General features: G+C 40.7%; 1 protein-coding gene and 1 long non-coding RNA gene across 3 annotated transcripts in view; one reads left to right on the top strand and one right to left on the bottom strand.

The window, feature by feature from the left end:
• Positions 1-10,250, bottom strand: part of zbtb16a (zinc finger and BTB domain containing 16a) — a 146,932-nt gene extending 136,682 nt beyond the window's left edge. The window contains exons 1-2 of one of the 2 annotated variants that reach the window (XM_085421217.1): positions 10,102-10,250; positions 5,722-7,048 (exon numbers count right to left, since the gene is read on the bottom strand). In XM_085421217.1, the coding sequence (XP_085277343.1) occupies positions 5,722-6,959 (1,238 nt within the window). In that variant the 5' untranslated portion in view covers positions 6,960-7,048; positions 10,102-10,250. Of the gene's footprint in view, positions 1-5,721; positions 7,049-9,374; positions 9,766-10,101 lie in introns of those variants that run through there. The other variant, XM_085421218.1, reaches the window with a different exon arrangement.
• The window catches only part of LOC146661146 (uncharacterized), a 34,921-nt gene continuing 22,639 nt past the window's right edge, over positions 9,708-21,989 (top strand). Inside the window, exons 1-3 of the long non-coding RNA XR_014913574.1 lie at positions 9,708-9,843; positions 10,219-10,372; positions 16,067-16,192. This is a non-coding gene — a long non-coding RNA (uncharacterized LOC146661146). The remainder of the gene's footprint in view (positions 9,844-10,218; positions 10,373-16,066; positions 16,193-21,989) is intronic.

Below are 21,989 nucleotides of genomic sequence, written 5' to 3' on the forward strand. Positions count from 1 at the left end.
GAAAAGACTGGTGACTATGACTGGATTGTCGACTATATCACAGAGGATGTTATTCCGTGTTTCTGAATTGTCAGTTTGACCACCAATCACAAAGATCCGAATAGTTAAAAAGATAAGTTAGTTTAATTTTAAATGCTTTTACAGTTTTTATTATATGTATTCAAATAACTTTATCTAACCATAACAACATGACAACACCATAAGGGACTTATATATACATACACATACATATATATGCATCTTATAAAGACATCGAAAGGTTTTGGGGGTTTATTTTGGTGCATCTCCACATTTGCATGCTGTTCGATTTATATTTTTGTCAGTGGTTTTCATCACTGGATGCCATCACACGTATTCCTGTAAATCCTAACCCAGACAGTTACAACTGGAAAAATTGGTGAAGTGCGGAAAAAAATATATCAAAGGAAGTATTTTATTTATATATATATATATATATATATATATATATATATATATATATATATATATATATATATATACATACATACATACATACATACATACATACATGAGTATATAGACATACTGTATTTACAAAAAATGTGTGTTTTTGTTGTCATGAAACAGGTGTATTTATTAGTTGACATTTGGTACCATTGAGTCCCTTCGACTGTCTTGCAGGCATCCTTTATGCTTATTGGAGCTCACTGGGGATGGGGGTGGTGGTTAGAGCAGGGCGATATGGCCAAAAATATTTATCACGATATATATTTGAAAATTTGCGATAACGATATAACCGACGATATAATTGATGCAAGACAAAATACAACTCCACAACATTACTAGTGCAAAAAGACAACCTTCCTTTTATTTTCACTTAAACAAGAAGCTGGTTTTTATGTACATTAAAGCTATATAAAAATTTAACAGTGCGAATACAAATTCCTTGCTGAAAGTTTAACCAAAAGGCATTTCCAGTAGAAATGGGCTGACATATCCTGAGCATAACCATGTATAATATCCACTGAAGTTAAAAAGAGGTGCTTTGCAACATTAAACTGCAGTGTGCAGTACGTATTTTTCGGACCATAAGGTGCACGGGATTATAAGGCACATTAAGCGAAACAAGGCAGTCAGATAAATCAAACTTTATTAAACTCATTCTTCTTGCTTCCTCCACTTCTGTACCATTGATTCATTAATGTTGAATTCTCTGGCAGCTGCTCTATTCCCATGTTGTTGCAGTATATTAATGACTAACCTCGTATTGTGGATGGATTATCTCAGTTGTTCTCCTGACTGAAGTTTGGTCCGTTTACAGCATCCTGCCATGCGATTGCATTTGTCTCTAACCATGAAGAACCTTCACGTTAACTTTTATAAGTGGAAAAGTGTTAGTGTTCGTCCTCTAGCTTCACTGTTTATGTCATGCTAACATAGCTGTGTCGCTAGCGATCACGTAGCACATCATTATATACCAGCTAGCCCAACTTCAGTAACCCTACAAACGTCACTGCTGTTTAGTTTCCCGTCTTCATTTATGTTGGAAGTGATAGCAGAGCTGTACGTTTGAATTTATTCAGAAATCTCTCAGTCAGAACATGCTATATCATGCTTGGGTAACTAGCGAAACTAGCGAGCTAACTTCCGCTAGCTTCCTGCTAACTTCTAACTCCGTTAAATGTAATAAATTTTGTTTTCATGGATGCCTGGAAGTTAAACTTCATAGTTACACCTGGTAAAGCAGCAATGCTGATCGTTTTATTAAAGATGAAAGAATTTAGACAGTTTTTAAACTCTCAGTGATGCTGTAGTGTTGTTTGACCTGAAGGTTTACGGAGTTTAGGACCCAGATTACTCCCAGATTTAAGAGCATCTTAGTCCGACAAATACGACAATAACGACGGCCGCTTGCATGTTCTGCAAAAAAATGTGCTTTGTCGTGTATCTGACGGACAAACGCCAAACCAGTTCCACATCACTGAAGTTGCACCATTTTTACAAACCAATTCTGGTTCATTTGTTTCACTCAACAATCGGCCATGTGCGTATGAAAACAAAGGCACTGCGCATGCGCGTTTTACTCCCATTCTATCGCGATATTTCATTTTCCTATCGTTGCCTAACATTATACCGGTATTACCGTGAACGGTATAATATGGCCCAGCCCTAGTGGTGGTTAATTGTTGCTAGTGACCAAAGCAACCGAATGTCATTGTGTAAGGAAACAACATCTATACCTTCCAACAGCTTCCCCTTAGTGTGCAGGTTACATACGTGTGTGTATGTGCATACATTGTTATCACCTGCAACAAATGCATTGGACCGCTATCTGAATTCAATCTGCTCTTGGTTTACTAAGAAGGAGCGCCAAGGGTTATCTGTCCCACTCTGATATGCACAGATAAGGGCCTTGGGCCTGCTGTTTAAACACCTGCGGCCTGGGGTATTAGAGCGCCCTCCGTCCCCTTTGCCACAAAAGAGGAGGAAATGGAAGAGTGAGCGCTGCCTGCTACTGCTGAGGGGAGTGTATGTGAAAAGTAATGAACACAAGTGTGTGCGCGTGCGGAGGTTAATGCGAGGGTGATTATTTCCACCGCTGCCAGCCTCTGCCCCAAACACTGCCATCAATAATAAAAATAACAGGAGCGAAAACAGAGCAGACAAAAAGGAATTCATTGACTTATCCCGTTCATTCATCGCCCCTGTGCCCCTCCAAAAATAAACCCAGGCTGTACTATGAAAAGACACTGCTATAGCATTGATACTTATCAGTAATGTTTAACGGCTATATGCTGGAAAAGCTCCTTTCAAACAGGCTCTTTTTTTTCACTTATGTGATGTACATTACAGCGAGGGTCAATCATTTGCATGAGAATGGACGATTAAGTGAAAGAGATAAACCCAAGGCTAGTTCCCGTGAATTGGATGCTGTGTTTGGAATACCAAGCAGAGGAGCCCCCCCCAACTACCCCCACTGCCTCTGCAGAATTAGCCCCCTGCATCATGCATTTATTTTCTAAATAATCACTCAGGCCCTTCCTGTGTTGATTATTTTCTCAGTGCAAGGGTTGCTAAAATATTGCTGTAATCCTGTCTGCCTAAAGCCCCAACAATGCACACCGTGGGCTAAATAAATCTAGGGCTTGTCAGTGGGGACGTGAGCTGGTGGCCTGATGGAGGGAAGGTGGAGGGGAAAAGTTGCCATGGTCAGATAGACTTAGATTAAATACAAGGAAACTCAGGCACTTATAAGTCAGAGTAAACCTTTCATTAAGCTCATTTTTGTTTGCACAATAAGTTAAACTTTCAACATCAGTGCTTTTACAATACCCAAGGTAAAATACAGATAACACAACTACTTATAAAGTAGTTCAAAGAAGGCAAAATCCTCAAATATCTATAGTTATCTTAAGATAGTCAATCATTAAAGGAATTAGTCTAAAGTTAAGTTAATTGATCAGCTATCAGATCAGAAAAAGCAGGCAAAAATCTACTTCTGACATAACATTCAATATAAGCTTTTTCCCTTCAATTATAATAATTTATTCTAAACTGATGTACATTATAAGGCTTTCATTAACCTAATATCAAGGTAGCATCTCTGCTGCTTAAAAAGAAGCAAACACAGTCAATAAGCAACTCCTTACACTTGTTTTGCCAATACATAATGAATTCAGTGTTTTTATGAAAGGTTGCAGAAACTAGATTTATACAGGAAGTGGGCACTTTTCGGTGCATTCATTTAAACATAGAAGCCCACATTGACACCTCACACCACTGACCTGTGCCACATCTGGAAACAATTAGACTCATGTTTGACTTGACCTGCCCGCACCTAAGTGAACTTTGCCAACTTTTTTTATGCATTTGTTGCAGAGGCAGTGCTGACCCTGACACAGTTGCTCCGGGGGAATGATGCGTAATTAGTCAGAGGGAACACGACTCCACTTGTCTGAAATAAAACATCTTGCATACCCATCAGGACGATTAAGAAGTGTGACAGGATAGCCATAAAAAATAAGCAATAAATAAAGAAAAAAAAGAAGAAGCAGGGACTGGATATGATACCAAATGACCCACAGTGGAGTTTGTGAGGACACGAGAAGCGTCTGAATTATCAAGCATCTCAGGCGAAGCGGACCTTTCATGTCAAAATGGCAGAGCAGACAGCGGATGATGCAATGTTTGATTTCTACACTTCAGGAGGCTGTCAGGACAGCACATACAATATTAAACAGTGTCGTGTCGGTGTATCAACCAGTGTAAATTAACCCATTAGTATGCTATGGGGTGAGGCGGTGAGATCAATGCATGAAACGGTTTGGAAATCTCCTTTGATACAAGATTTCCCAGCTTGAGTGAATTGATGAAATTCCTCTTGAAACACAGGCAACCATTTCACACGCCACACTTTTTCTCAAGACAGAGATGAGCGTAGCCTGTCCGTTAACGCAGTTCGGCTACATTAATGCATCTAAAGAAGAGGCTATTGTGCTTCTTTTCTTTTTAAAAAGTGGCTGTAAAAGCCTGCTTAGGATGAACTAATCATATGCGCAAAAGCCACTTCTTTTTCTCTCCTTATGATTTTTAGACGTGTAATATGAGTCAATGCAAAAATCCTCTTTAACTTAATGAAAAATTAGCTCTGATCATGAAGGTCACACAAATATATACACTGTGACTTCCTGTATGTCTTTAATAGAGTCAAACCTATTCGGTAATATTTCTTTAACTTGAAAGTCTGGACTGAATCACTTCAGTGCTTAGCCATGTATGCCAAGATACCAGCTCAAGAATGATGGGACGGGTGATAAGGTTCAAATCCTCCGGTGAACTTTAACCACTGTGCATTCCTTTGCATTGATTCAAGCAAACACTGCAGGGTGAGAAGGTGGCCTTCAAAGTAAAATTTCTTAAACATTACGACAGCACGAAAGAGAGGTCATGCAAGATTAATATTCAGTTTGCTTGCTCAACCAGGGTCAATCCAAATATGACAGAAATCCAGTGAAATATATCAAATTGAGCAGGGTATTATGTCAGAAAAAAGGGATAGAGAGATTTGAAAAACTTTCAGTAATTCAAGTGAGGTTTCGGGGCAAAAACTCTGGGGGTTTTTCTGGTTTACTGTCACTCTCCTGTCCAAGAGCTACCTCCTTGTCTCAAAGCCCAGGTTCAGCACTCATTTCCTGGACTGACCATCTACTCCAATTATCAAGCTAATAAAGGCCCCCCTTGTGCAGTTATGGGAAAGGGGAGGGGAATTGATTCCAGGATGAGGGGGTTCCACTTTGGTAAGTGTGTGTGATAGCTGCCGCCCACATCTTGTAAGGTGTGACTAATGGTCTTGGACAATGTTAAGACAGCACTCCTTCAGCGGTCACCTGGACAGGCCTGGTAGTTACTGAAGGAGCAAATCTCCAAGTTTGAGCTGTCAGCCACACAAAACTAAGGTTTCTGTGATTATAAAAGGATGTTACTATTTGCTATTTCTCATAATTTCAAAGCAAAAAGCTGTCCACTTTAAATTATTAACAATAGGAATTAAGTTACTATGTGGATCAGGAATTAGTAAAATGAAGCCAAGTGACTTAATTTCACATTCTGATGCACATCAAGAATTCATAAATAAACATTCAAAATTTCAGTCAAATTAAGGGTAGTTGAAATGCTAAAAAAGGGACACAAATTTCAAGAACAAAACAATTTAAAAAAAAAATTTTTAAGCAACTATCTTCAGAAGAAAAGTTGTCTTACCTGTGCTGCTCCACAGCTTCATTATCTGGTAGCTCTGCACCGCAAACATTGCAACGTTCATGCTGGTTCCTGCCGTCTGGTTTCATGCCCACTGCCAGCTCCCCAAGCTTGCTGAAGAATTCTCTCTGGATGAAACTCTGAGGCAGGAGTCCCCCATAGGCACTGAAGTCCATAGACATAGCCAGGGCTGGGGACATGGGCAGAGCGGACGCCATGGATACTGGCATGGACATCATGGCATCTGATTTATGATTGACAGGTAAGGAGTAGAGAGAGGCCAGATGTTTCTCAGTCATTCCAGCCATTGCTTCCATCCCCATCTGACTGACTTCAGCTTGAGAGTCGCCCATGCCTTCGTCACGGACGTAATGCAGCTCACGGGCACTGGTGATCACGCTGCTCCTGGTTGGCGTTCCGGGACCATCTCTGTTCCTGTCCTCCCCACTTCGTTCTCCATTGCTGGAGGCACTGGACTCCATGTTCTGTGGGCTTTCGTGGCCATTGCCACCCATATCCACTTGCATCATCTCAGTCTTGATCTCAGTCATCAGTTGGTTGGAGTTGCCATGAACTAGTTGTTCACCACCAAAGCCCTGCTGGAGCAGAGACTGGCCGATGCTCATCAGACTGTCCACAGCAGCTTTGGTGGGACTCAGGGTGGAGACACCAAAGGAAGTGGAGACGGAGGGACTCTGGTCGACGACCCCGGGCATGTTAGAGACTTGCTGTGTACCTGACAGATAGGGGCTCCCCATGGAATGCTTTTTTGAGTTTTTGGCTCCATTGTGACCTTTGCGCTCATCGTCTTCCTCTGTGCTTCCATCGTTAGCGTTGACCTCAGCATCATTTTCATCTGAGGACTGGATGGTTTCCAGGATCTTCAGGCATTGCTCTTCTAAGTACTCAATCTCAAGTATCTCGGCTGCATACAGAAGGTCATCCAAGTCTTCCACCTTGGCCTGGAGCGTGGCAGTGTAAGCATACTCCAAAATCTGCTGAAAAGTCTTTGGTGATAGAAAGTCCAGGGTATAATGCTGGCTGCTGCGGTGAAAGAGGATTTCAAACATTTTGCTGGTGCACGCTAGCACAGTCCTGTGAGCGTGAAACTCCTGGCTGTCTACCATGATGACCACGTCACACAGAGTTCCAGCCAGACGCATCTGGTTGGCCTTCTGCAGCAGGGAATTGGGGTGGTTGGGGTTCTGAAGCTGGATCATACCCATTTTAGTTAAATCCATGATGTCGATGCAAACCACGAGGCCGACTCATGAGGCTCTCCTTCCCCGATCAACAATGTTTTTAGCTATCTTTGTAAACAAGATGAAACCTGTATGGAAGACAAGAGGGGAGAAAAAAAATCAGCTCTGGTAGAGTATCATGAGTACAAAGTATCATGAGTTAAAAAGATATTAGTCTTTACACATTTAAATCCAACATGCTCAGTCTGCGTTTTTTTTTTTTTTTTCTTCCCTTCAGAATCTGAATGAATGAAAGGGCTTTCTCTTTTGAAAATTTTTTTAAATTCCAGTTTATCATAAAATACAAGTGCCTTTCATTATTGCAATCACGCTGCAAATAAATGTGATGAATTTGTTACGCTTATTTAAAACATACCACCTCTTTCTCTCTCTAAATGGCAAGTGTGAGGCAATTGCAAATATCCTGCCAGTGTGGTAAACACTCCGCTCAGTGGCATTGTTCTTAAATTCAGCAGAGAGTATTGACTGTAGATTTCTGAAGGGAAACAATTTGTGAGCCAACATGCTCAACCTGCATATCAATCAGTCCAACATATGTTACGTTACAAAGATGTCTTCATTTAGTTATCTAATCGGTATGTACACCAGTTAAACAAGTGTGAATTGTGGGTTTTCACTGCCGCTCGGTTCACAAAGACCATCAGCAGCCTTTCTGAAATTAAATAGCATCTTACTCAGTATTCTCATCACAGACGGGAGCAGAGAGCAGCGGCCAGAAATGGGTGGAAAGGAAAGCAGGATGAGGCAAAAGCACACAACACTGCTGTACCAAACACAGCTCTCAGTCGCTAATGTTGAAAATCGCAAATTTGTCCTCCTCCTACTCCTGTTAACCTGATTACTGAAGTTAACAACGCAACACGCTCCCACAACCCTATACTTTGACCTGCACCAAAAAAATAATTAAAGCTGGCTTAGATTGAATACACAGATTCACCACTACATTCAGTTTAACACTGAACTATGCTGCTTCTTCATTGTCCCAATTAACTAAACAGTTATTTGCCACTGCACCTACTCCAAGTGAAGCAGGAATGGTCACCAGATTAGTGTCGCCTTTGACCTACAAAAGCTCACTCAGGGCCAATTTTTAGGTTTTCGGAAGAGTGAATAAGTCAGGCTTATGACAAATGACAAAGTGTGTCAGATGAAGTCTGGTGAGAAGTGACACGCTGTCTAAATTTGTAATATTATTGTTGCTTTTATTAATAATAATCTTCAAATTAATTTTTAAAGATTATGAAACAGACAACTTGGGCAGCTCTTTCCCTCCCTTCACACCTGTAAAAAAAGAAAAGAAAAGGAAGAAAGAAGAAAAGAAGAAAGGAAAAATAAACCTTGAAAAAATGATAAGGTTTCTTTTTCTTGCCAAACCTTCTATAATATATAAATAAGATCATCTAAACACACTGAATCTGAATATTCAGGGGGTAAATGATGCTGCACCTATTGTTAGTGCTGAGAGTAACGGAAAATAATTCTCCCGGCTTTTGGGGCACTGGGCGGTTTGTCTTTTCCGTACCTTGACAAAAATCGATGTAGAATGTAGGTAATGATAAAACCACAGGTTCTCCTCTAACTGAAATTAGCCTCTCAGTAAACAGAGATCATGCCTAAAACCCGACATTATCTTTATTGCAGGTATGCCAATAGCGCCGATTTATGGCCCCGTAAATGATCAATGCTTGTTGCGCTCTGTGGGTTATCAACTAAACTGTGGCTTCACTGGGATGTAAAGTTGCTGTCTGGGGACTTTGTCTGTTTTCTATTAATAAAGGAAAAAGGCTGCGTGGGTCTAGACGGCGTTAATTTTAGCCAGACGCACCAGACAAATTATACACAACATTATGCGTTAAGCAAAACATCACGTACTACATTAAGTACATTAAGCCTGGAGAGATTTCCTCCCAGGAGGACGATATGGACCGCTGACAATAACCACATCACGCCGACTTCACAGAGAGGCAGCATAATCAATCTGATCACGAGTTGTCTGCCATAGCGCGCCTTGACGAGCCAGCCACAACAAGAATAAACAGCGTTCAATATTCCAGACCATGAGCCACACTGACAGACACAAACGCGGAGAGATCAAAATGGTACGGGGAGGGGGGGCAATCAGATACCGGTGCCTGCTAAAAAAGTACACGCGACACAGACGGCAGGCAAGGGTCTCCGATTTGAGCCAGCTCTCATTTGATCAACGCACAGGTGGACTTTGAGGCATGATGAACACTGTAGCGCTACCTTGTAACAGTGAAGGAGAAAGAAGGGGGGTTTGGTCTCGGGAAAGCTGCCTAAGGGATAAAGAGGAAAAAAAGAGTGAAAGGGGAAGAGAGAGATCAGACACACTCGATAACAAATCAATTTGCCATCTGTTACCAGTTCCCCCACCTCACAGTGTGCTGCGCGTGCTACGGCGAGCCGATTATTGGTAACCAATCAAACATTTAGCTGGCTGTCAATCAATGGCAGTGCGCCTGTACAGTGACTGGATTTACGGTTGTTTCGTGTGTAAAAACCAGTGTCTGTAGTCCCCCATCATGATGTCATCACGGCTAAATAAGCCACGCTGGTGCGTCTGGAGACACAAGGACAAGCATGAGTGTCGCCGTCCTTAAAAAAAAAAAATATGGGCAAAATTTCCACCAAAACAAGCTAACGCGATTTCAAAGTCACACGCAGCGAGGCGTCATATGTTGTCTGGCTCCCCGTGAAACAGCCAGACCTCACGTCCTCTGACTGCGATCTCCAGAATACTAACGAGCCCGAGAAGAAGAAGGGGGGGTTACGTCAACCTTAACATCTCTACACTGAGCTACAGTGCGTTAATGCAAACTTCAACACCTTGCAGCGCAATCAGGTAAACACTTGTTTTCATCCAGAACTCCGGTGCGCAAGTCCAACTCGCATGCCAAAGTCGCGTTTGCAGTCAACTTCAGCGTGAGGTTGAATGGGGACACGCATAAAAAAGCCGATCCTCAGCACTATAAACACATCAAAACATCCATATGGTGAATGAAAGTACGCGAAGAAAACAGTACTAGATACATGCAGAGTAGCGGGTCTGGCACTTGTCGCCGGGAAACTGCAGCTGCATTTAGCCCGGATTGGTACTCACCTAAGTTGCACGTTTTGATTCCGGATAGTGCAGGGGGATTGGGGCTACAGCATAGTAAGGCAGTTCGCAGTACCCGCTCTCAGAACATGCTCTAACTCCTTTCTTCTCTCGCCTTAGCAAATCAACACGGCGCTGACGTCAACGCAGCCAGACGAGAAGCAGGCAGGCGGGCAGCCGGCGCTGCGCTCCAGTCCATACAAACACTGAGAAAGTGAGACACCTAGGGGGCTGTCTCATGTCAAACGCCTGTGTTACAGTATGGCAGTGAAAGGTGAGCGACACTGCCCTCTCTCCAGCTTCCTGAACGCACACACAGCCTGCGGTTGTTCTTTAACTCGAGCCAGGAGCTGACTTATGGGTTCGGCGTTACAGGAGGGAAACTCAAGAAGAGGGGCTCATAAAAAAAACCCTCTAATATTTTCACTCCATTCATATCGGTTCAAAAATTGGTGTAGCAGAGGGACAGGTATGACTTAGTGCAAAGGAGCGATGAAGCTGTGTAGCTGTGCTGTCTGGCACATAATTAGCGTACCCAAAAAACAAATGGAGAAATTATTCAATTAAAAAAAGGTTCTCTTTCTATCTTCTTAAAAAGTAACATCGTGTTCCATGACTTGATGTCCTACAATCAGAAAGCAAAACACATTATAATTTCATTATTTGTGTTCCTGGCAATGATGTAGTTTCACATCGATATTCTGTGATATTAGTGCTTCCAGCTTCCTATCCTATCCTCCCACTTCTATCATTTTACGAACTACGCATTAAATTATTATTATTTTAAATCCTAAATTCAAACCGCTACACCACTATTGCTGTCATTAACAGATTTTACAGTGGAATATTCAAGAAACTAGGGGGATTTTTAGGTCAGTGCAAAATTATAATACTCGCGATTTAACTGTGTAATGGCTAGAATAAAGTTTATAACCATCCAAAGTAAATGATGGACTGAAAAATGGGTATACCTAAATCAGAATCTAATACCTTTAACCACAACATGGTTCAAATGTTATGTTAAAAAAGGGTTAATAGACATGGAAGTGTCAGTCACTGCCAACAAAACTCTGAATGAGCTCACAATTCAGTGTGATTAAATATATCCAAGATCTGCATCTGATTTCACTGATTTCATAGAAGTAATTTTCATTCGCTTGAGTCTTAGGTCCCTCGTTTTAAAATACTGACAACAGGAAGGAAGGAAACTACTGGAGAAACAAAGCTACGCATGCAGCTGTGGGCCAACTAATTTCTTGTTTTATAAAAATCCATCCAAATGATCAGTGCAGTGAATGACTTTCAGCCAAATGGTTTTGTAGTGCATTACCAGCCCTGGATTGTTTTTATCCTCCTCTTTTTTTTCCATTGACCTATAACAAGCGATGCAATGGGCAGCTCACCTCATAATTGTTTGGCTTGATAAAACTCTCTATTGTAAAAGCATAATTTGGCTCTTTTCTGGATATAAATTTGATAGATGGTTTTGCCCTAATGATGATCACTGTCTAGTGGCGATCCTTTACCCTCGGTTTTATGTCACTATATTTTCATTTTTGCTGTTACGTTGCCTTTAAGTGCTTCTTGAGAGCTCTTACTTTCCTAAAGTCACAAATAAAAATTGCCCGTAACTCAGAAGGAAGTTGAGAGAATGGACATGATGTGTACATAAATCCTTATCCAAGTTATCCATTTGTGCAAACATTTATGTTCCCCAGCTCCTGCTTTGTTTTCTCTTTTATTGTTAAGCAAACTTTTTATCTACTGCTTTAAGAGGGTTAAAGATTACAAGCAACAAATGAAATATTTCACCATCATGGCACATAAATCTATACAGACATATGTAATCTGTGTGATTCCAAAATAACTGTAATTGTTATTTTGAATGGCAAACATTTATTATCAGCTATTCTGTTAACAAAGTGCATAAATATAATGCCTTGGGGGTTAAATGAGTTGACATTTATATATATCTGTTCAGTGGTTAAGGAATGCATATTGTTTGAGGTAGAATGGAATATTTTTACCAGTAAAAGTCCGGCAGTTTAAAATCCTACAAAACTGAACCTTTGCAAAGTGGTGCAGTTTAAAGAAGAACCATTTACAACACAACGGCTGTAAGGCCAAAAAAGCTGGGAGGGCCAAATCATCCAGCGTGATGAGTTTGAACACCTTCGCACCTCAGGCTCACATCAACACTCAACTGACTGAAGCTGATAAAATTGAAGCAATGGACGAGTCAGGTCAGAGTAGACTTTCTCAGGGAGACCGGGGTCGCTCAGTGTCTGCAACAGATCACTCGGCATGCTCTATCAGTCAGTGTCTGACAGCAGCCTTATGGTTTCCAGAGGAAAGAAAAAGATAATCATTAATATTTACAAAAATGACAAAAGATGCCTCATAGCCAAGGCATAAAAACTGATCAAGAGTGTTCTTTAGTTTTTTTTAATAGATGATACATTTGACTAAAATGTCTTTGGACTGTCATTCAGAGCCACCAGCAACAGACAAGCATTTCAGTTCTGCATGACAGTCTTGGGTAACATAGAAACTTTATTCCTGTTCAAACTCCCAGACAGCTGATGACTTTTGCTTTGTATTGCTCAACCAGTTTTTGTTTTTTTTTTCTAATTTCTGTTTTTCTCTCATGAGTTTTGTTTCCTACTCACATAAATGACTCAGTACCTGTGACAGTCACCCTCACGGATCAGCCGCTGGACTGTAAAAACACCAGGATGCTTTAATAAACCGCCTGTCAGAAATCTTTTAGTAGCGACTGGCCAGGTGGTCAGTAAAGGTCACGGCAATCGTAGATTTAAATGTCAGACTGAAAAATAAGCGGGCTCAATTGGAATTAGTAATCGCTATCATTTTCTCAGGCAAAGAAAGCAAACACTTCCTCGGCAGTATTTGTTACAATGTCAAGCTTTCTCTTCGTGCTTATTGAAATGATTTTAAAAACAGCAACAAGTCGAGGTTCTTGCACCAGGTTGTAAGCAGGCCCGCGGTTTATAGCCATTTCAAAATGGGAAGCATAGGTTCGGAGGCTTTCAGGGAAATCTCATTTCCTTTAAAATACAGTGGTGCTCTGGGAATTTTTAGATTCATCCGGGCACGGATCACAGAGTGCTTCATTACCTCTGAGCTGCGTGCTGTGCAGGCTTACCCAGGGATAAAGAAAAAGGCACTCCCTTAATCTGGCAATAATCCACCATTTTACTGAGGGGAAGGAAGATGTGGGCTAAATTATAAAAACCAGATCATCACTACACTTTAAAAAAAATACCAAGAGTTGGAAAAAGATGGGCTGCCTGGAGGAAGTTTTGGTTCCGAATGGGATCATTAAATGTCACTGAGTTAATAGGAGCTCCGGTGTGATTCAGTGGCAGGTTATCTGGGCTGCACAGGTTTCCATTGCATTCCCACAGATATATACTGCAGCTCACTCTACCGTTGTTTTCTTTGCTAAAAGAAGGTGATCAGTAATAATGAAAATCCTTATGTAGTGCTTTTCAATAAAAATAAATGCATGTGCACAGCTAATATACAAATATGGTATGCTTTTTGGAAATATCAAAGGATGGTGCACAGTTCTGTGCAACTCCACATCAGCAAATAAAGGAGGCAAGGAGATCCAGGATTAATATAATCATGAGTAAGAGTAATAGTTTTTGTATATATGCACATTTACAGAGAGATTTACAGAGCACAGTGAAATAAAATGAGAAAAGTAACCAGTTAAAACAGCAAAAACAGACAAATGGAAATAAAATAACAAATACAAGCAGTATTACTCATTTTTTCAGTACACTAAGGCTAAGATTGTTTTTCTGTGAAGGCTCCACACTTTCATTTTAAGTGGCACCATGCTGCAGATCTCCTGTGAGTTTGTGGTGTCCGTTTCCTACACTGTAGTCTGCTTGGACAAAAGCCTGATGACGGACGAAACCAAAACATTTCAGGAAGGCTGGGTCAGTCGCTGGGGTGGAGCTGGACAATCCCCAGTCTGCACAGAGAAAGATGTCAGAAGTCCTCTCCATCATGGACAACCTCTCCCACACTTCACACGCTGTTCTGGCCAGCCAGAGAAGTGTGTTCACCCCCAGAGTTATAATGACTAAACACTTTGGCCATCCACACATTTCATCCTCTTGCTGCTGAATTAAATTGTAATTTTTTTTTTACATTCATTTTCAATTATTAAAACTTATTACTAAATTTTACAACTTCACAATCTTAAGCGACTGCAGTTTCCCCCTGGGGATGATTAAAGTTCTCCTGAATCCGATTGGCTAATTATCAGTTTTCTTGTTCAAAACCATACTCAGGAATGTGATCAGGCCCATAATCTTGAAAATAATTAGAGCAATCCGATCCAAATTAAAAGCAAAATATGTCACAGATTCAGGGGAAACTCAGAAAACAAGTCAGACTGGGCACGTGCAGTTTATTAAGAGAAAGACGTCCTTACAAACCACAGGACGAGAGGCGGTCAAAGTCTGATATTTTTTAATTTGTCTGTGCCACAGAGCTTTGCAGTTCCCCAAAATAAATTAAATATTATGTCTATATATTGAATATTAAAAAATAATGGAGCCATGTTGTTGCTGGGAAACATGGCATTATTTTGCCTCATTACCATGACCACAGATTGTGAAATTCATTTCAGGTCAATCACACTTAAACTGTTGTACTCGTGTAAATACCCACCAAGACATCATATCCGTGCTATTAAACCACTAAAAGTAAACAACATTTTTACTGCTATCTGGACAGCATTTCCTAAAACCTACAGCTTACTAAACTCATATCAAAATTAAGCTGTGCGACCCATTTTTCAAGGCCTTCGTCTTCAGTATTAGTGTTTGGTTGGGTCTCACCAAATCAGCTTTTTAGACCCCCAGACAGATATAAGGTCAAAAGTTATTTTCAGGGTAATGGTGGTAGCCATTTGAACATTTTGGTATCATATTATAACGCATGCTGACTGTTAGAATAACCTAACATAATAATGTTTGATGATCTTCGGCGTGTATTTGCTCAGCCAAAGTTTTTTATGACTGCATTATTTAAACTGTAGCTGTACTGTGTCAATCTTACAGTTTCTTAGTAGTTATTTACTCTCCTACCTTCTAACGAACACAAAGTTTTAGGCTTCGATTCAGACTAAATTCTCAAGCATAGACAGAGGTGACAGGAAAACCTGGTTAATGGTTCTGTCACGAAGGAAAATATTTCAGGTTAAGATCTTTGAGGCTCTGCTGACCAGAAACCCCCCATTGTCTGTATCCTGTGTAGCCACGGCGCTTGGAGGTGATGTGTGTGCGCGCCTGTGTATGAGTGTCTGTGGGTGGGGGGTGTGTGTATAGGCCCCACACAGTGGACCTTTGTGAAACTCTGCCCATGCAGCCAAACTGAATGGACTCTTTTTACACTTGTGTAAACCTGGGGGCGTCTCCGGCACTGAGGCCACACCTCTCTGACCCCTGACCCTCACCTCTGGCCTTGCTGGATTTGGTCAGGAGGTACTTTTTTTGGTTGCCATGTGCTTATGGTGAAAGCCAAAAATCTTTCACTGTGGATTTTAGTTTGATCCCACAGACACACAATCTCCTGCAGACTGTAGTTCAAGCATTTTATACTAATATGACAACATTTGTGTAACCAAAATAACTTTTTTTCATAAAACACAAAATCCAAGGAAAGTAACTATTAGAACAGAAATAACAAATGTAAGCGAATTAGAGCAAAAGTGAAAAGCATGAATCTAAAGTAGTTCACTCGTCCAAAACGAGTGCACTTCATTTTTCTGACCCCTGAATGACCAGCTCTTCTCTGTTTACCAAGTTACAGGTTTGTCCACTTCCACAGACAGAATGCTCGAACCTGCAACAGGTTAATGGGTGAAATGGCTATGTTGACCTAGGTGTTTTATTTACCAAGTGCCTGTTTACTTCTCCATTCCAAGCCTTCAGCTGCACCCTCAGAGGACAAACTACAGCGCTTAAGAGAATCCCCCGGATCAATACTTCTCTTTTCTTGAATGGCAAAAGAATGGCAGCCCCACAAACAGGACTTGTTTGGTCAGTTTCAGGTGAGGAGCCCCTTGATCTAAGACTCTGCAATCATTTCTTAACCAACCATTGACAGACCATTGGCTGTGTTGAAAGGATGGTTATTACAAAGGCGATAAGGTTGCTAGTGAAAAGGCAATAAATTATCATCTGTAGATAACATTTTTCCGTTGTAAAACAGAATGCACTTTTCACCTCAAAAAGCCATTAAAAAAATCAAATAATTCATACTGGTTCTGTGTTCACTGGCTAAACATCAAATCTGATAAAATATTAAATGTATTATCTCTCACATAGCTACGGGGGGAAAACCCACCCAACTTTTTTTAATCAAATTTACAAAATAGTATTTATTTGTACTCCTTCATGTATTAGAACACTTCTGTAGCACTAGCTATCAAAAAAGAGCACTTAAGAAAACTGATGAGTCTGCGTTTTGTCTCATGATTATTCACTGATATAACTTTTGTGCTTATAGTAAATGTATGGTGTCAGATTATTCCAATGTCCTGTGCGCATATTTGACGTATTGCCATGCGTGGGGGCAGAAAAAACAAACAGAAAATGAAAAACGAGCAGCACAAAATCCAAAATGCAAGCAATCAAAGCGAACAACGCTAACTTCGGTGAAACAAGTGGCTTTATCCTTGCAGTGAGACTTTGGGTCATTTATAGCATCTACCCTAAAATAATGGATGTGCCCTTGTGATGTCGGTGTGTGATGTCTAGCTAAGTTATTGAAGAAATTTATGACCCGGCATCGCGAGCGGCCATACTGCTGAAGAAAACAAAAAACCGTTGGTATGTCTATGTGTGACAAACTGTCACTGCGGCCCTGCTATTTTTCAGGGGAAGGCAGCATTACTGTGATGATTCATTGTATTTTCAAACACGAGTGCAAATTATTCAGAACAAAACAACAAAATTAGAACAACAAAAAGAACAAAAGCATTTTTTAAAGGAGAAGGAAAGGCAGACAGCAGAGAAAACCTCTTTTATCTTGAAGCTTTATGTATTTCTCCGACTCTGATATCTGCGAGCGCAGCGTCTACTCATCGCTTTTTCACCATATTATTTTTAAGCTAAATGAACACTGATAAGGCTAATTGTAAGCGAAATAAGGAGATCACCCCAGGTATTGTTTAGAGATCCGTTTTATATAATCCTTCCTATTCAGTTTCTTTTTGAATTCTAGAATTTAAATTCTGCAACAAAGCTTTGAGATCTGGATCTATTTTGGTTTAGACAGGTGATACACAGAAAAAAAAGAAAAGGTGGGCAGACAAACACAAAACCCCACATGGACTTTGGTGGGGTAATTTTCTCATTAATAATTAACATATTTGAACCCATTTAAACTCTTCGCCAATGTCAGCTGATCCCCGGTTGAAGAAATCACAGCAGAAAAGTGGTGATCTGAGAGGAGAGAGCCCGACTCACAGTCTGACAGGAGATCAATTCCCTCTCATGCCTTAGGTAGTCCTTATGCATTGTACAGTGAGAGTGGATGAGGCAGACATTGACCAAATAAATCAGAGGGATTTTCACTGTATGTTGAATGCATTCTTTCTTCAGGGAAATCCCATTCCAGAACCACATTGGTTCAAGCCTGTGGGAAGCACATGGACATGTGGTCTTTGCACTTTTTATAAACCCTTAAAGATATAAGATTGATACATTAAATAAATAGGAAATAAGCACTTCTGGCTAATCAGGGATACCTTTTATGTTAATCTACTTCTTGGATTGAATCTGTACTTTGTCCACGATCTTTCTACTTGACTTGATGCCACTTGTTTCCCATAACTTCTATCAAATAATACACATCATGTCACTGTCTAAAAGTAGCATAAACAGTCCAGTGTTCCATACAACTTCAATCTGTTGACTTTATTTTCAAAACTAAAAAAAGTTTAGTTTAGTTTTGTGTTTATTGAACATTTTCTTTGTTTACTGGGGCAGCGCTTATACTTTTTTTTTTTTTAGGTAATTGCTGTTTCTACTGTCTGAGTACAATGTTGTGTATGTATGTGAGCTAACACACACTGTGTGCAGATGTGCTTTTGTGAATTTAAATAGATTAATTTTTTTCCCATATTTTTTTATAAACTCGATGCCATTGAATATCATACAGTAGAATTCATACTCTTTTGTATTATGACATCCCTAAATAGCAAAGTAGGGGCTTCTTTTTTCATTTTTCCATTAAATGGAGTTTATTAAGCCCGATAACAGACGAGACCTTTGTGAGAGGTCTGGCAGAAAGCCTTTGGTTTACTTTCACCGTTTGTCTCAAATGGATCGGGCTTTGTGCCTCAGCTAGCTTGCTATTTCATATATTTTTGTTACCGGTTTGTCAAACCATGCCTGGTGAAATGCCTGCCTTGGAAATGAAACCTGAGCTAAGAGGTTTCAGACAACTTTCCATTTGTGCATTTTTCAAGCACTTGAGGAGATACAGCTGGGGAATGAGAAGAAAAAGAAGGGCGTATGATGCATTAAAGGCTTAGGCAGCCAGAAATTGAATGTTACAAGTTTGTGGGCTGTGCATTATTCATCAGGGCACTGAAAAACCTGGACAATCTTGACAAACTAATTCAATAAATGTCTTTATGATCAATATGCTGCATACATAGACATCACTGGGCAAGAAGTCGCATTTAAAAACAATTTTAAAAAAAGTATTTCATGAATAAATCAAGCAAAGTAACGCTGCCCAGTAACCTGTACAGAACAGCCTCTTCTGTATTTTGTTAAGACACCCTGAACTGTGCTCTCTTCTGCACTTTCAGCTGCTCTGTTGGTAAAGTGGTGCTAATGTCGAATATTATAACGATCCCACTCAAAGTAATGCTGATGCATGGGATCTCCTTATTGTTCCTTTGCATAAGAAGGACTCATTTGTTGCTTTTTGATGGATCATTTGAGTTGAGGGAGCATGTGGAATTAGGCGATTGTTGGATTGAATGCATTTGGTGCATGTAAATTTGAAGTGGTAGTGAACATTTTCAGTGACTTCCCTGTCTTATACTTACTGCACTCTTGTTTTTATGACTGTCTTTTGGATACTGTACATGCTATCAAAAACATCTTGACATCTAAACAGCCTTTCTTTGAGACTTTATACAGAGATGTAACCTACATATGCTCAGTTTTCTTTTGAGCCTGAAACACCAACATATGTTTGCTGTATTCACAGACGCTGCAACCGTACACTCAGGGTATTTGTTAAATACTTGACAATAGAACGAAGACCTACAAACACACACGCACATGCACACCTCAATTTCTTCCCGGTGTCACTGTGTGAATTTGTTTGTCTACCTGTGTTCAATTGCCCTCGGTTTGATTCTCTCCATCCTTTTTTGATGCGCTGCTTAATAGCCCCTTTCCTTTCAGAGGAGATTGCATGGACATCTTGGAAGGGCCAAAAAGCCCACAGATAGACTAGTTTAGCGCCTAGTCCGTGTACTTAAATTAATCTCACATCACTGTAATGAGTAAGAGAAGAACTCAATGGTGAAATGGTGGGTGAAGAAATAAATGCAGAAGGATAGGCAGTAAGGAGAAAAGAGACAGGCTAAAGAGTGAGACAAAATGAAGGAGATTAAAGCACAGGTTCAGTGATTGGTAGATCCGGTGTAGTGCTTAATAGCATACAGTAAAGTTTCTACTTCATCCAGAAATGCGATGCACAGTAATCCGTGAGGTGCAGTTAGAGTAGTGGATATACACCTGCGCTGGTAAAAGAAGCAGCAGGGGAACAAAACAATTATACCTATCAGCAAACGAAATAAAACTCGGAAAAAGAATAAGGGAAACACAGAGTCAGCTTTCTCTGTTATTTCTTTTTTTTTCTAGTTTTGGTTTTGGTTAGTGCCCTTGGCATTTCCTGGCAGCGTGAAGCAGCTCATTCAGGTTGCGCAGCCCATCCAGCTCTTCCAGCATGGTACATCCATATTTGCTGTTGCAAGAATGTTTGCTGTGCCTCCCAACACAATCTCAAGAGTGTGGAAGAGATACCAGGAGATGGGATAGGGCCATTGTAGGGCATCAGCCCAACAGTGGGAATGACATTTAGCCCTATGTGTATGGAGGAACAGGAGGAGCACTGCAGGAGGAGCACTACAAAATGACCTCCAGAGGGGTACTCATGTATATTTCTGATCAAACTGTCATAGTCAGGCTCTATGGGAGTGGCATGAGGGTGGTACCTGTGTTCACAGACCAGCATCATGCATCTAGATTGCCATTTGCCAGACAACATCAGAGCTAGCAGGCCCACCATTGGCATTCTGTTGTCTTCACAGATGAGAGCAGGTTCATTCCGAGCACATGTGACAGATGTGAAAGAGTCTGGAGACATCATGGTGACTGATATGCTGCCTGCAGTACCGTCCAGCATGACCGGTTTGGCAGTGGGGCAGTGGTGATCTGTGGAGGCAGATCCTGGGAGGGTCTCTACGTGCTCGCCAATAGTAACCCGACAGCTGTTGGGTACTGAGATAAAATCTTCAGGCCCATTGTCAGACCTTATGCTGGTGCCATGAGCCCTGGGTTCCTCCTGTGCTGGACAATGCTTGGCCTCGTGTGGCTAAAGTGTCCTGGATGATGAGGCCATTGATACCACTGGCTGGCCCTCACATTCCTCAAAGACTTGAATCCAATTTACAGCCTCAGGGACTTTATGTATTGCTGCCAAATAACACCACAGACTGTCCAGGAACCCTGATCCAGGTCTGGAAGGAGATCCCCCAGTAAACCATCCACTGTCTCATCAGGAGAATGACCAGATGTTGGGAGTACATATGGGCAAATGGGGGCCATACATACTAATGAGCCAGATTATGAAGCAAGTTGGATTAGACTGTAACTTTTATCTTTGACTTTTAACATCATTTTGAATCCAACCCTCAAAACAGGGATTAGTTTAGTTTCCAGTCACTGTTGCACAAAGCAATCAATGTTAACAAAGTTTTTCAACTTTAATGTTTTGTTCATAAATATCCGATGTGTGGTTGAAGTGTTTACATAAATATTACAATTACTATTTATGATTTAAATGTATTGTGTCATAAGACTCACACAAGCCACTGATAAATACTATGAGGCAACATGACTACGGGAATTAAGTTTGAATCGAGTAAACATTATGATGCATGAAAAAACATGAACGGCAGCTGCTCTAATGAGTGAATCATATCATGAGATCTAGAAGTTTTACATAAATGTAAAACAATTATTATAATTTGGAAAATCTACATATCTGTTTTAAATTTAGGATAAAAGGAAAACGATAAAGCACCTTTTTGTTAGTCTGTTGTACCTCCTAAAGGAAAATAAGGTTCTTTTTCATTAGTTGGTGGGCAGCTAGGGGGGGAAAGGGGGGATTTTAGCCAAGGAGTGCAATACCCAGTGTAAGAGATTTTAGAAAATAATAAAAAATATATACAATTAAAACATGCAGAGGGCCTTAAAACACACACACACACACACACACACACACACACACACACACACACACACACACACACACACACACACACACACACACAACTAAAACCAATTATATTAGCAGGCCAGTCTTAGATATAATGTGCATGCAACAGTCTCAACACAAATGCTCTGGCATTATTTTCACTGGATTTGTGTCTCACTGCAAGCACCTTTTACTGGGTCCATCTCCTCCACATCAGACGCCAGTTCCACAAACACAACTTCATGGCCAATCCCAGGTCTTGTTTTGCATCCCATCTGTCTGCAATGTCCATCTTGTTACTTCCCTCTTGCTCTGCTGAAGCTCCGCTGCGTGTCTGC

This window comes from Rhamphochromis longiceps, linkage group LG10, assembly GCF_057381845.1.
Source record: "Rhamphochromis longiceps isolate RC_006_pf linkage group LG10, R_longiceps_female_GT1.1, whole genome shotgun sequence".
NCBI classification, from domain to species: domain Eukaryota; kingdom Metazoa; phylum Chordata; class Actinopteri; order Cichliformes; family Cichlidae; genus Rhamphochromis; species Rhamphochromis longiceps.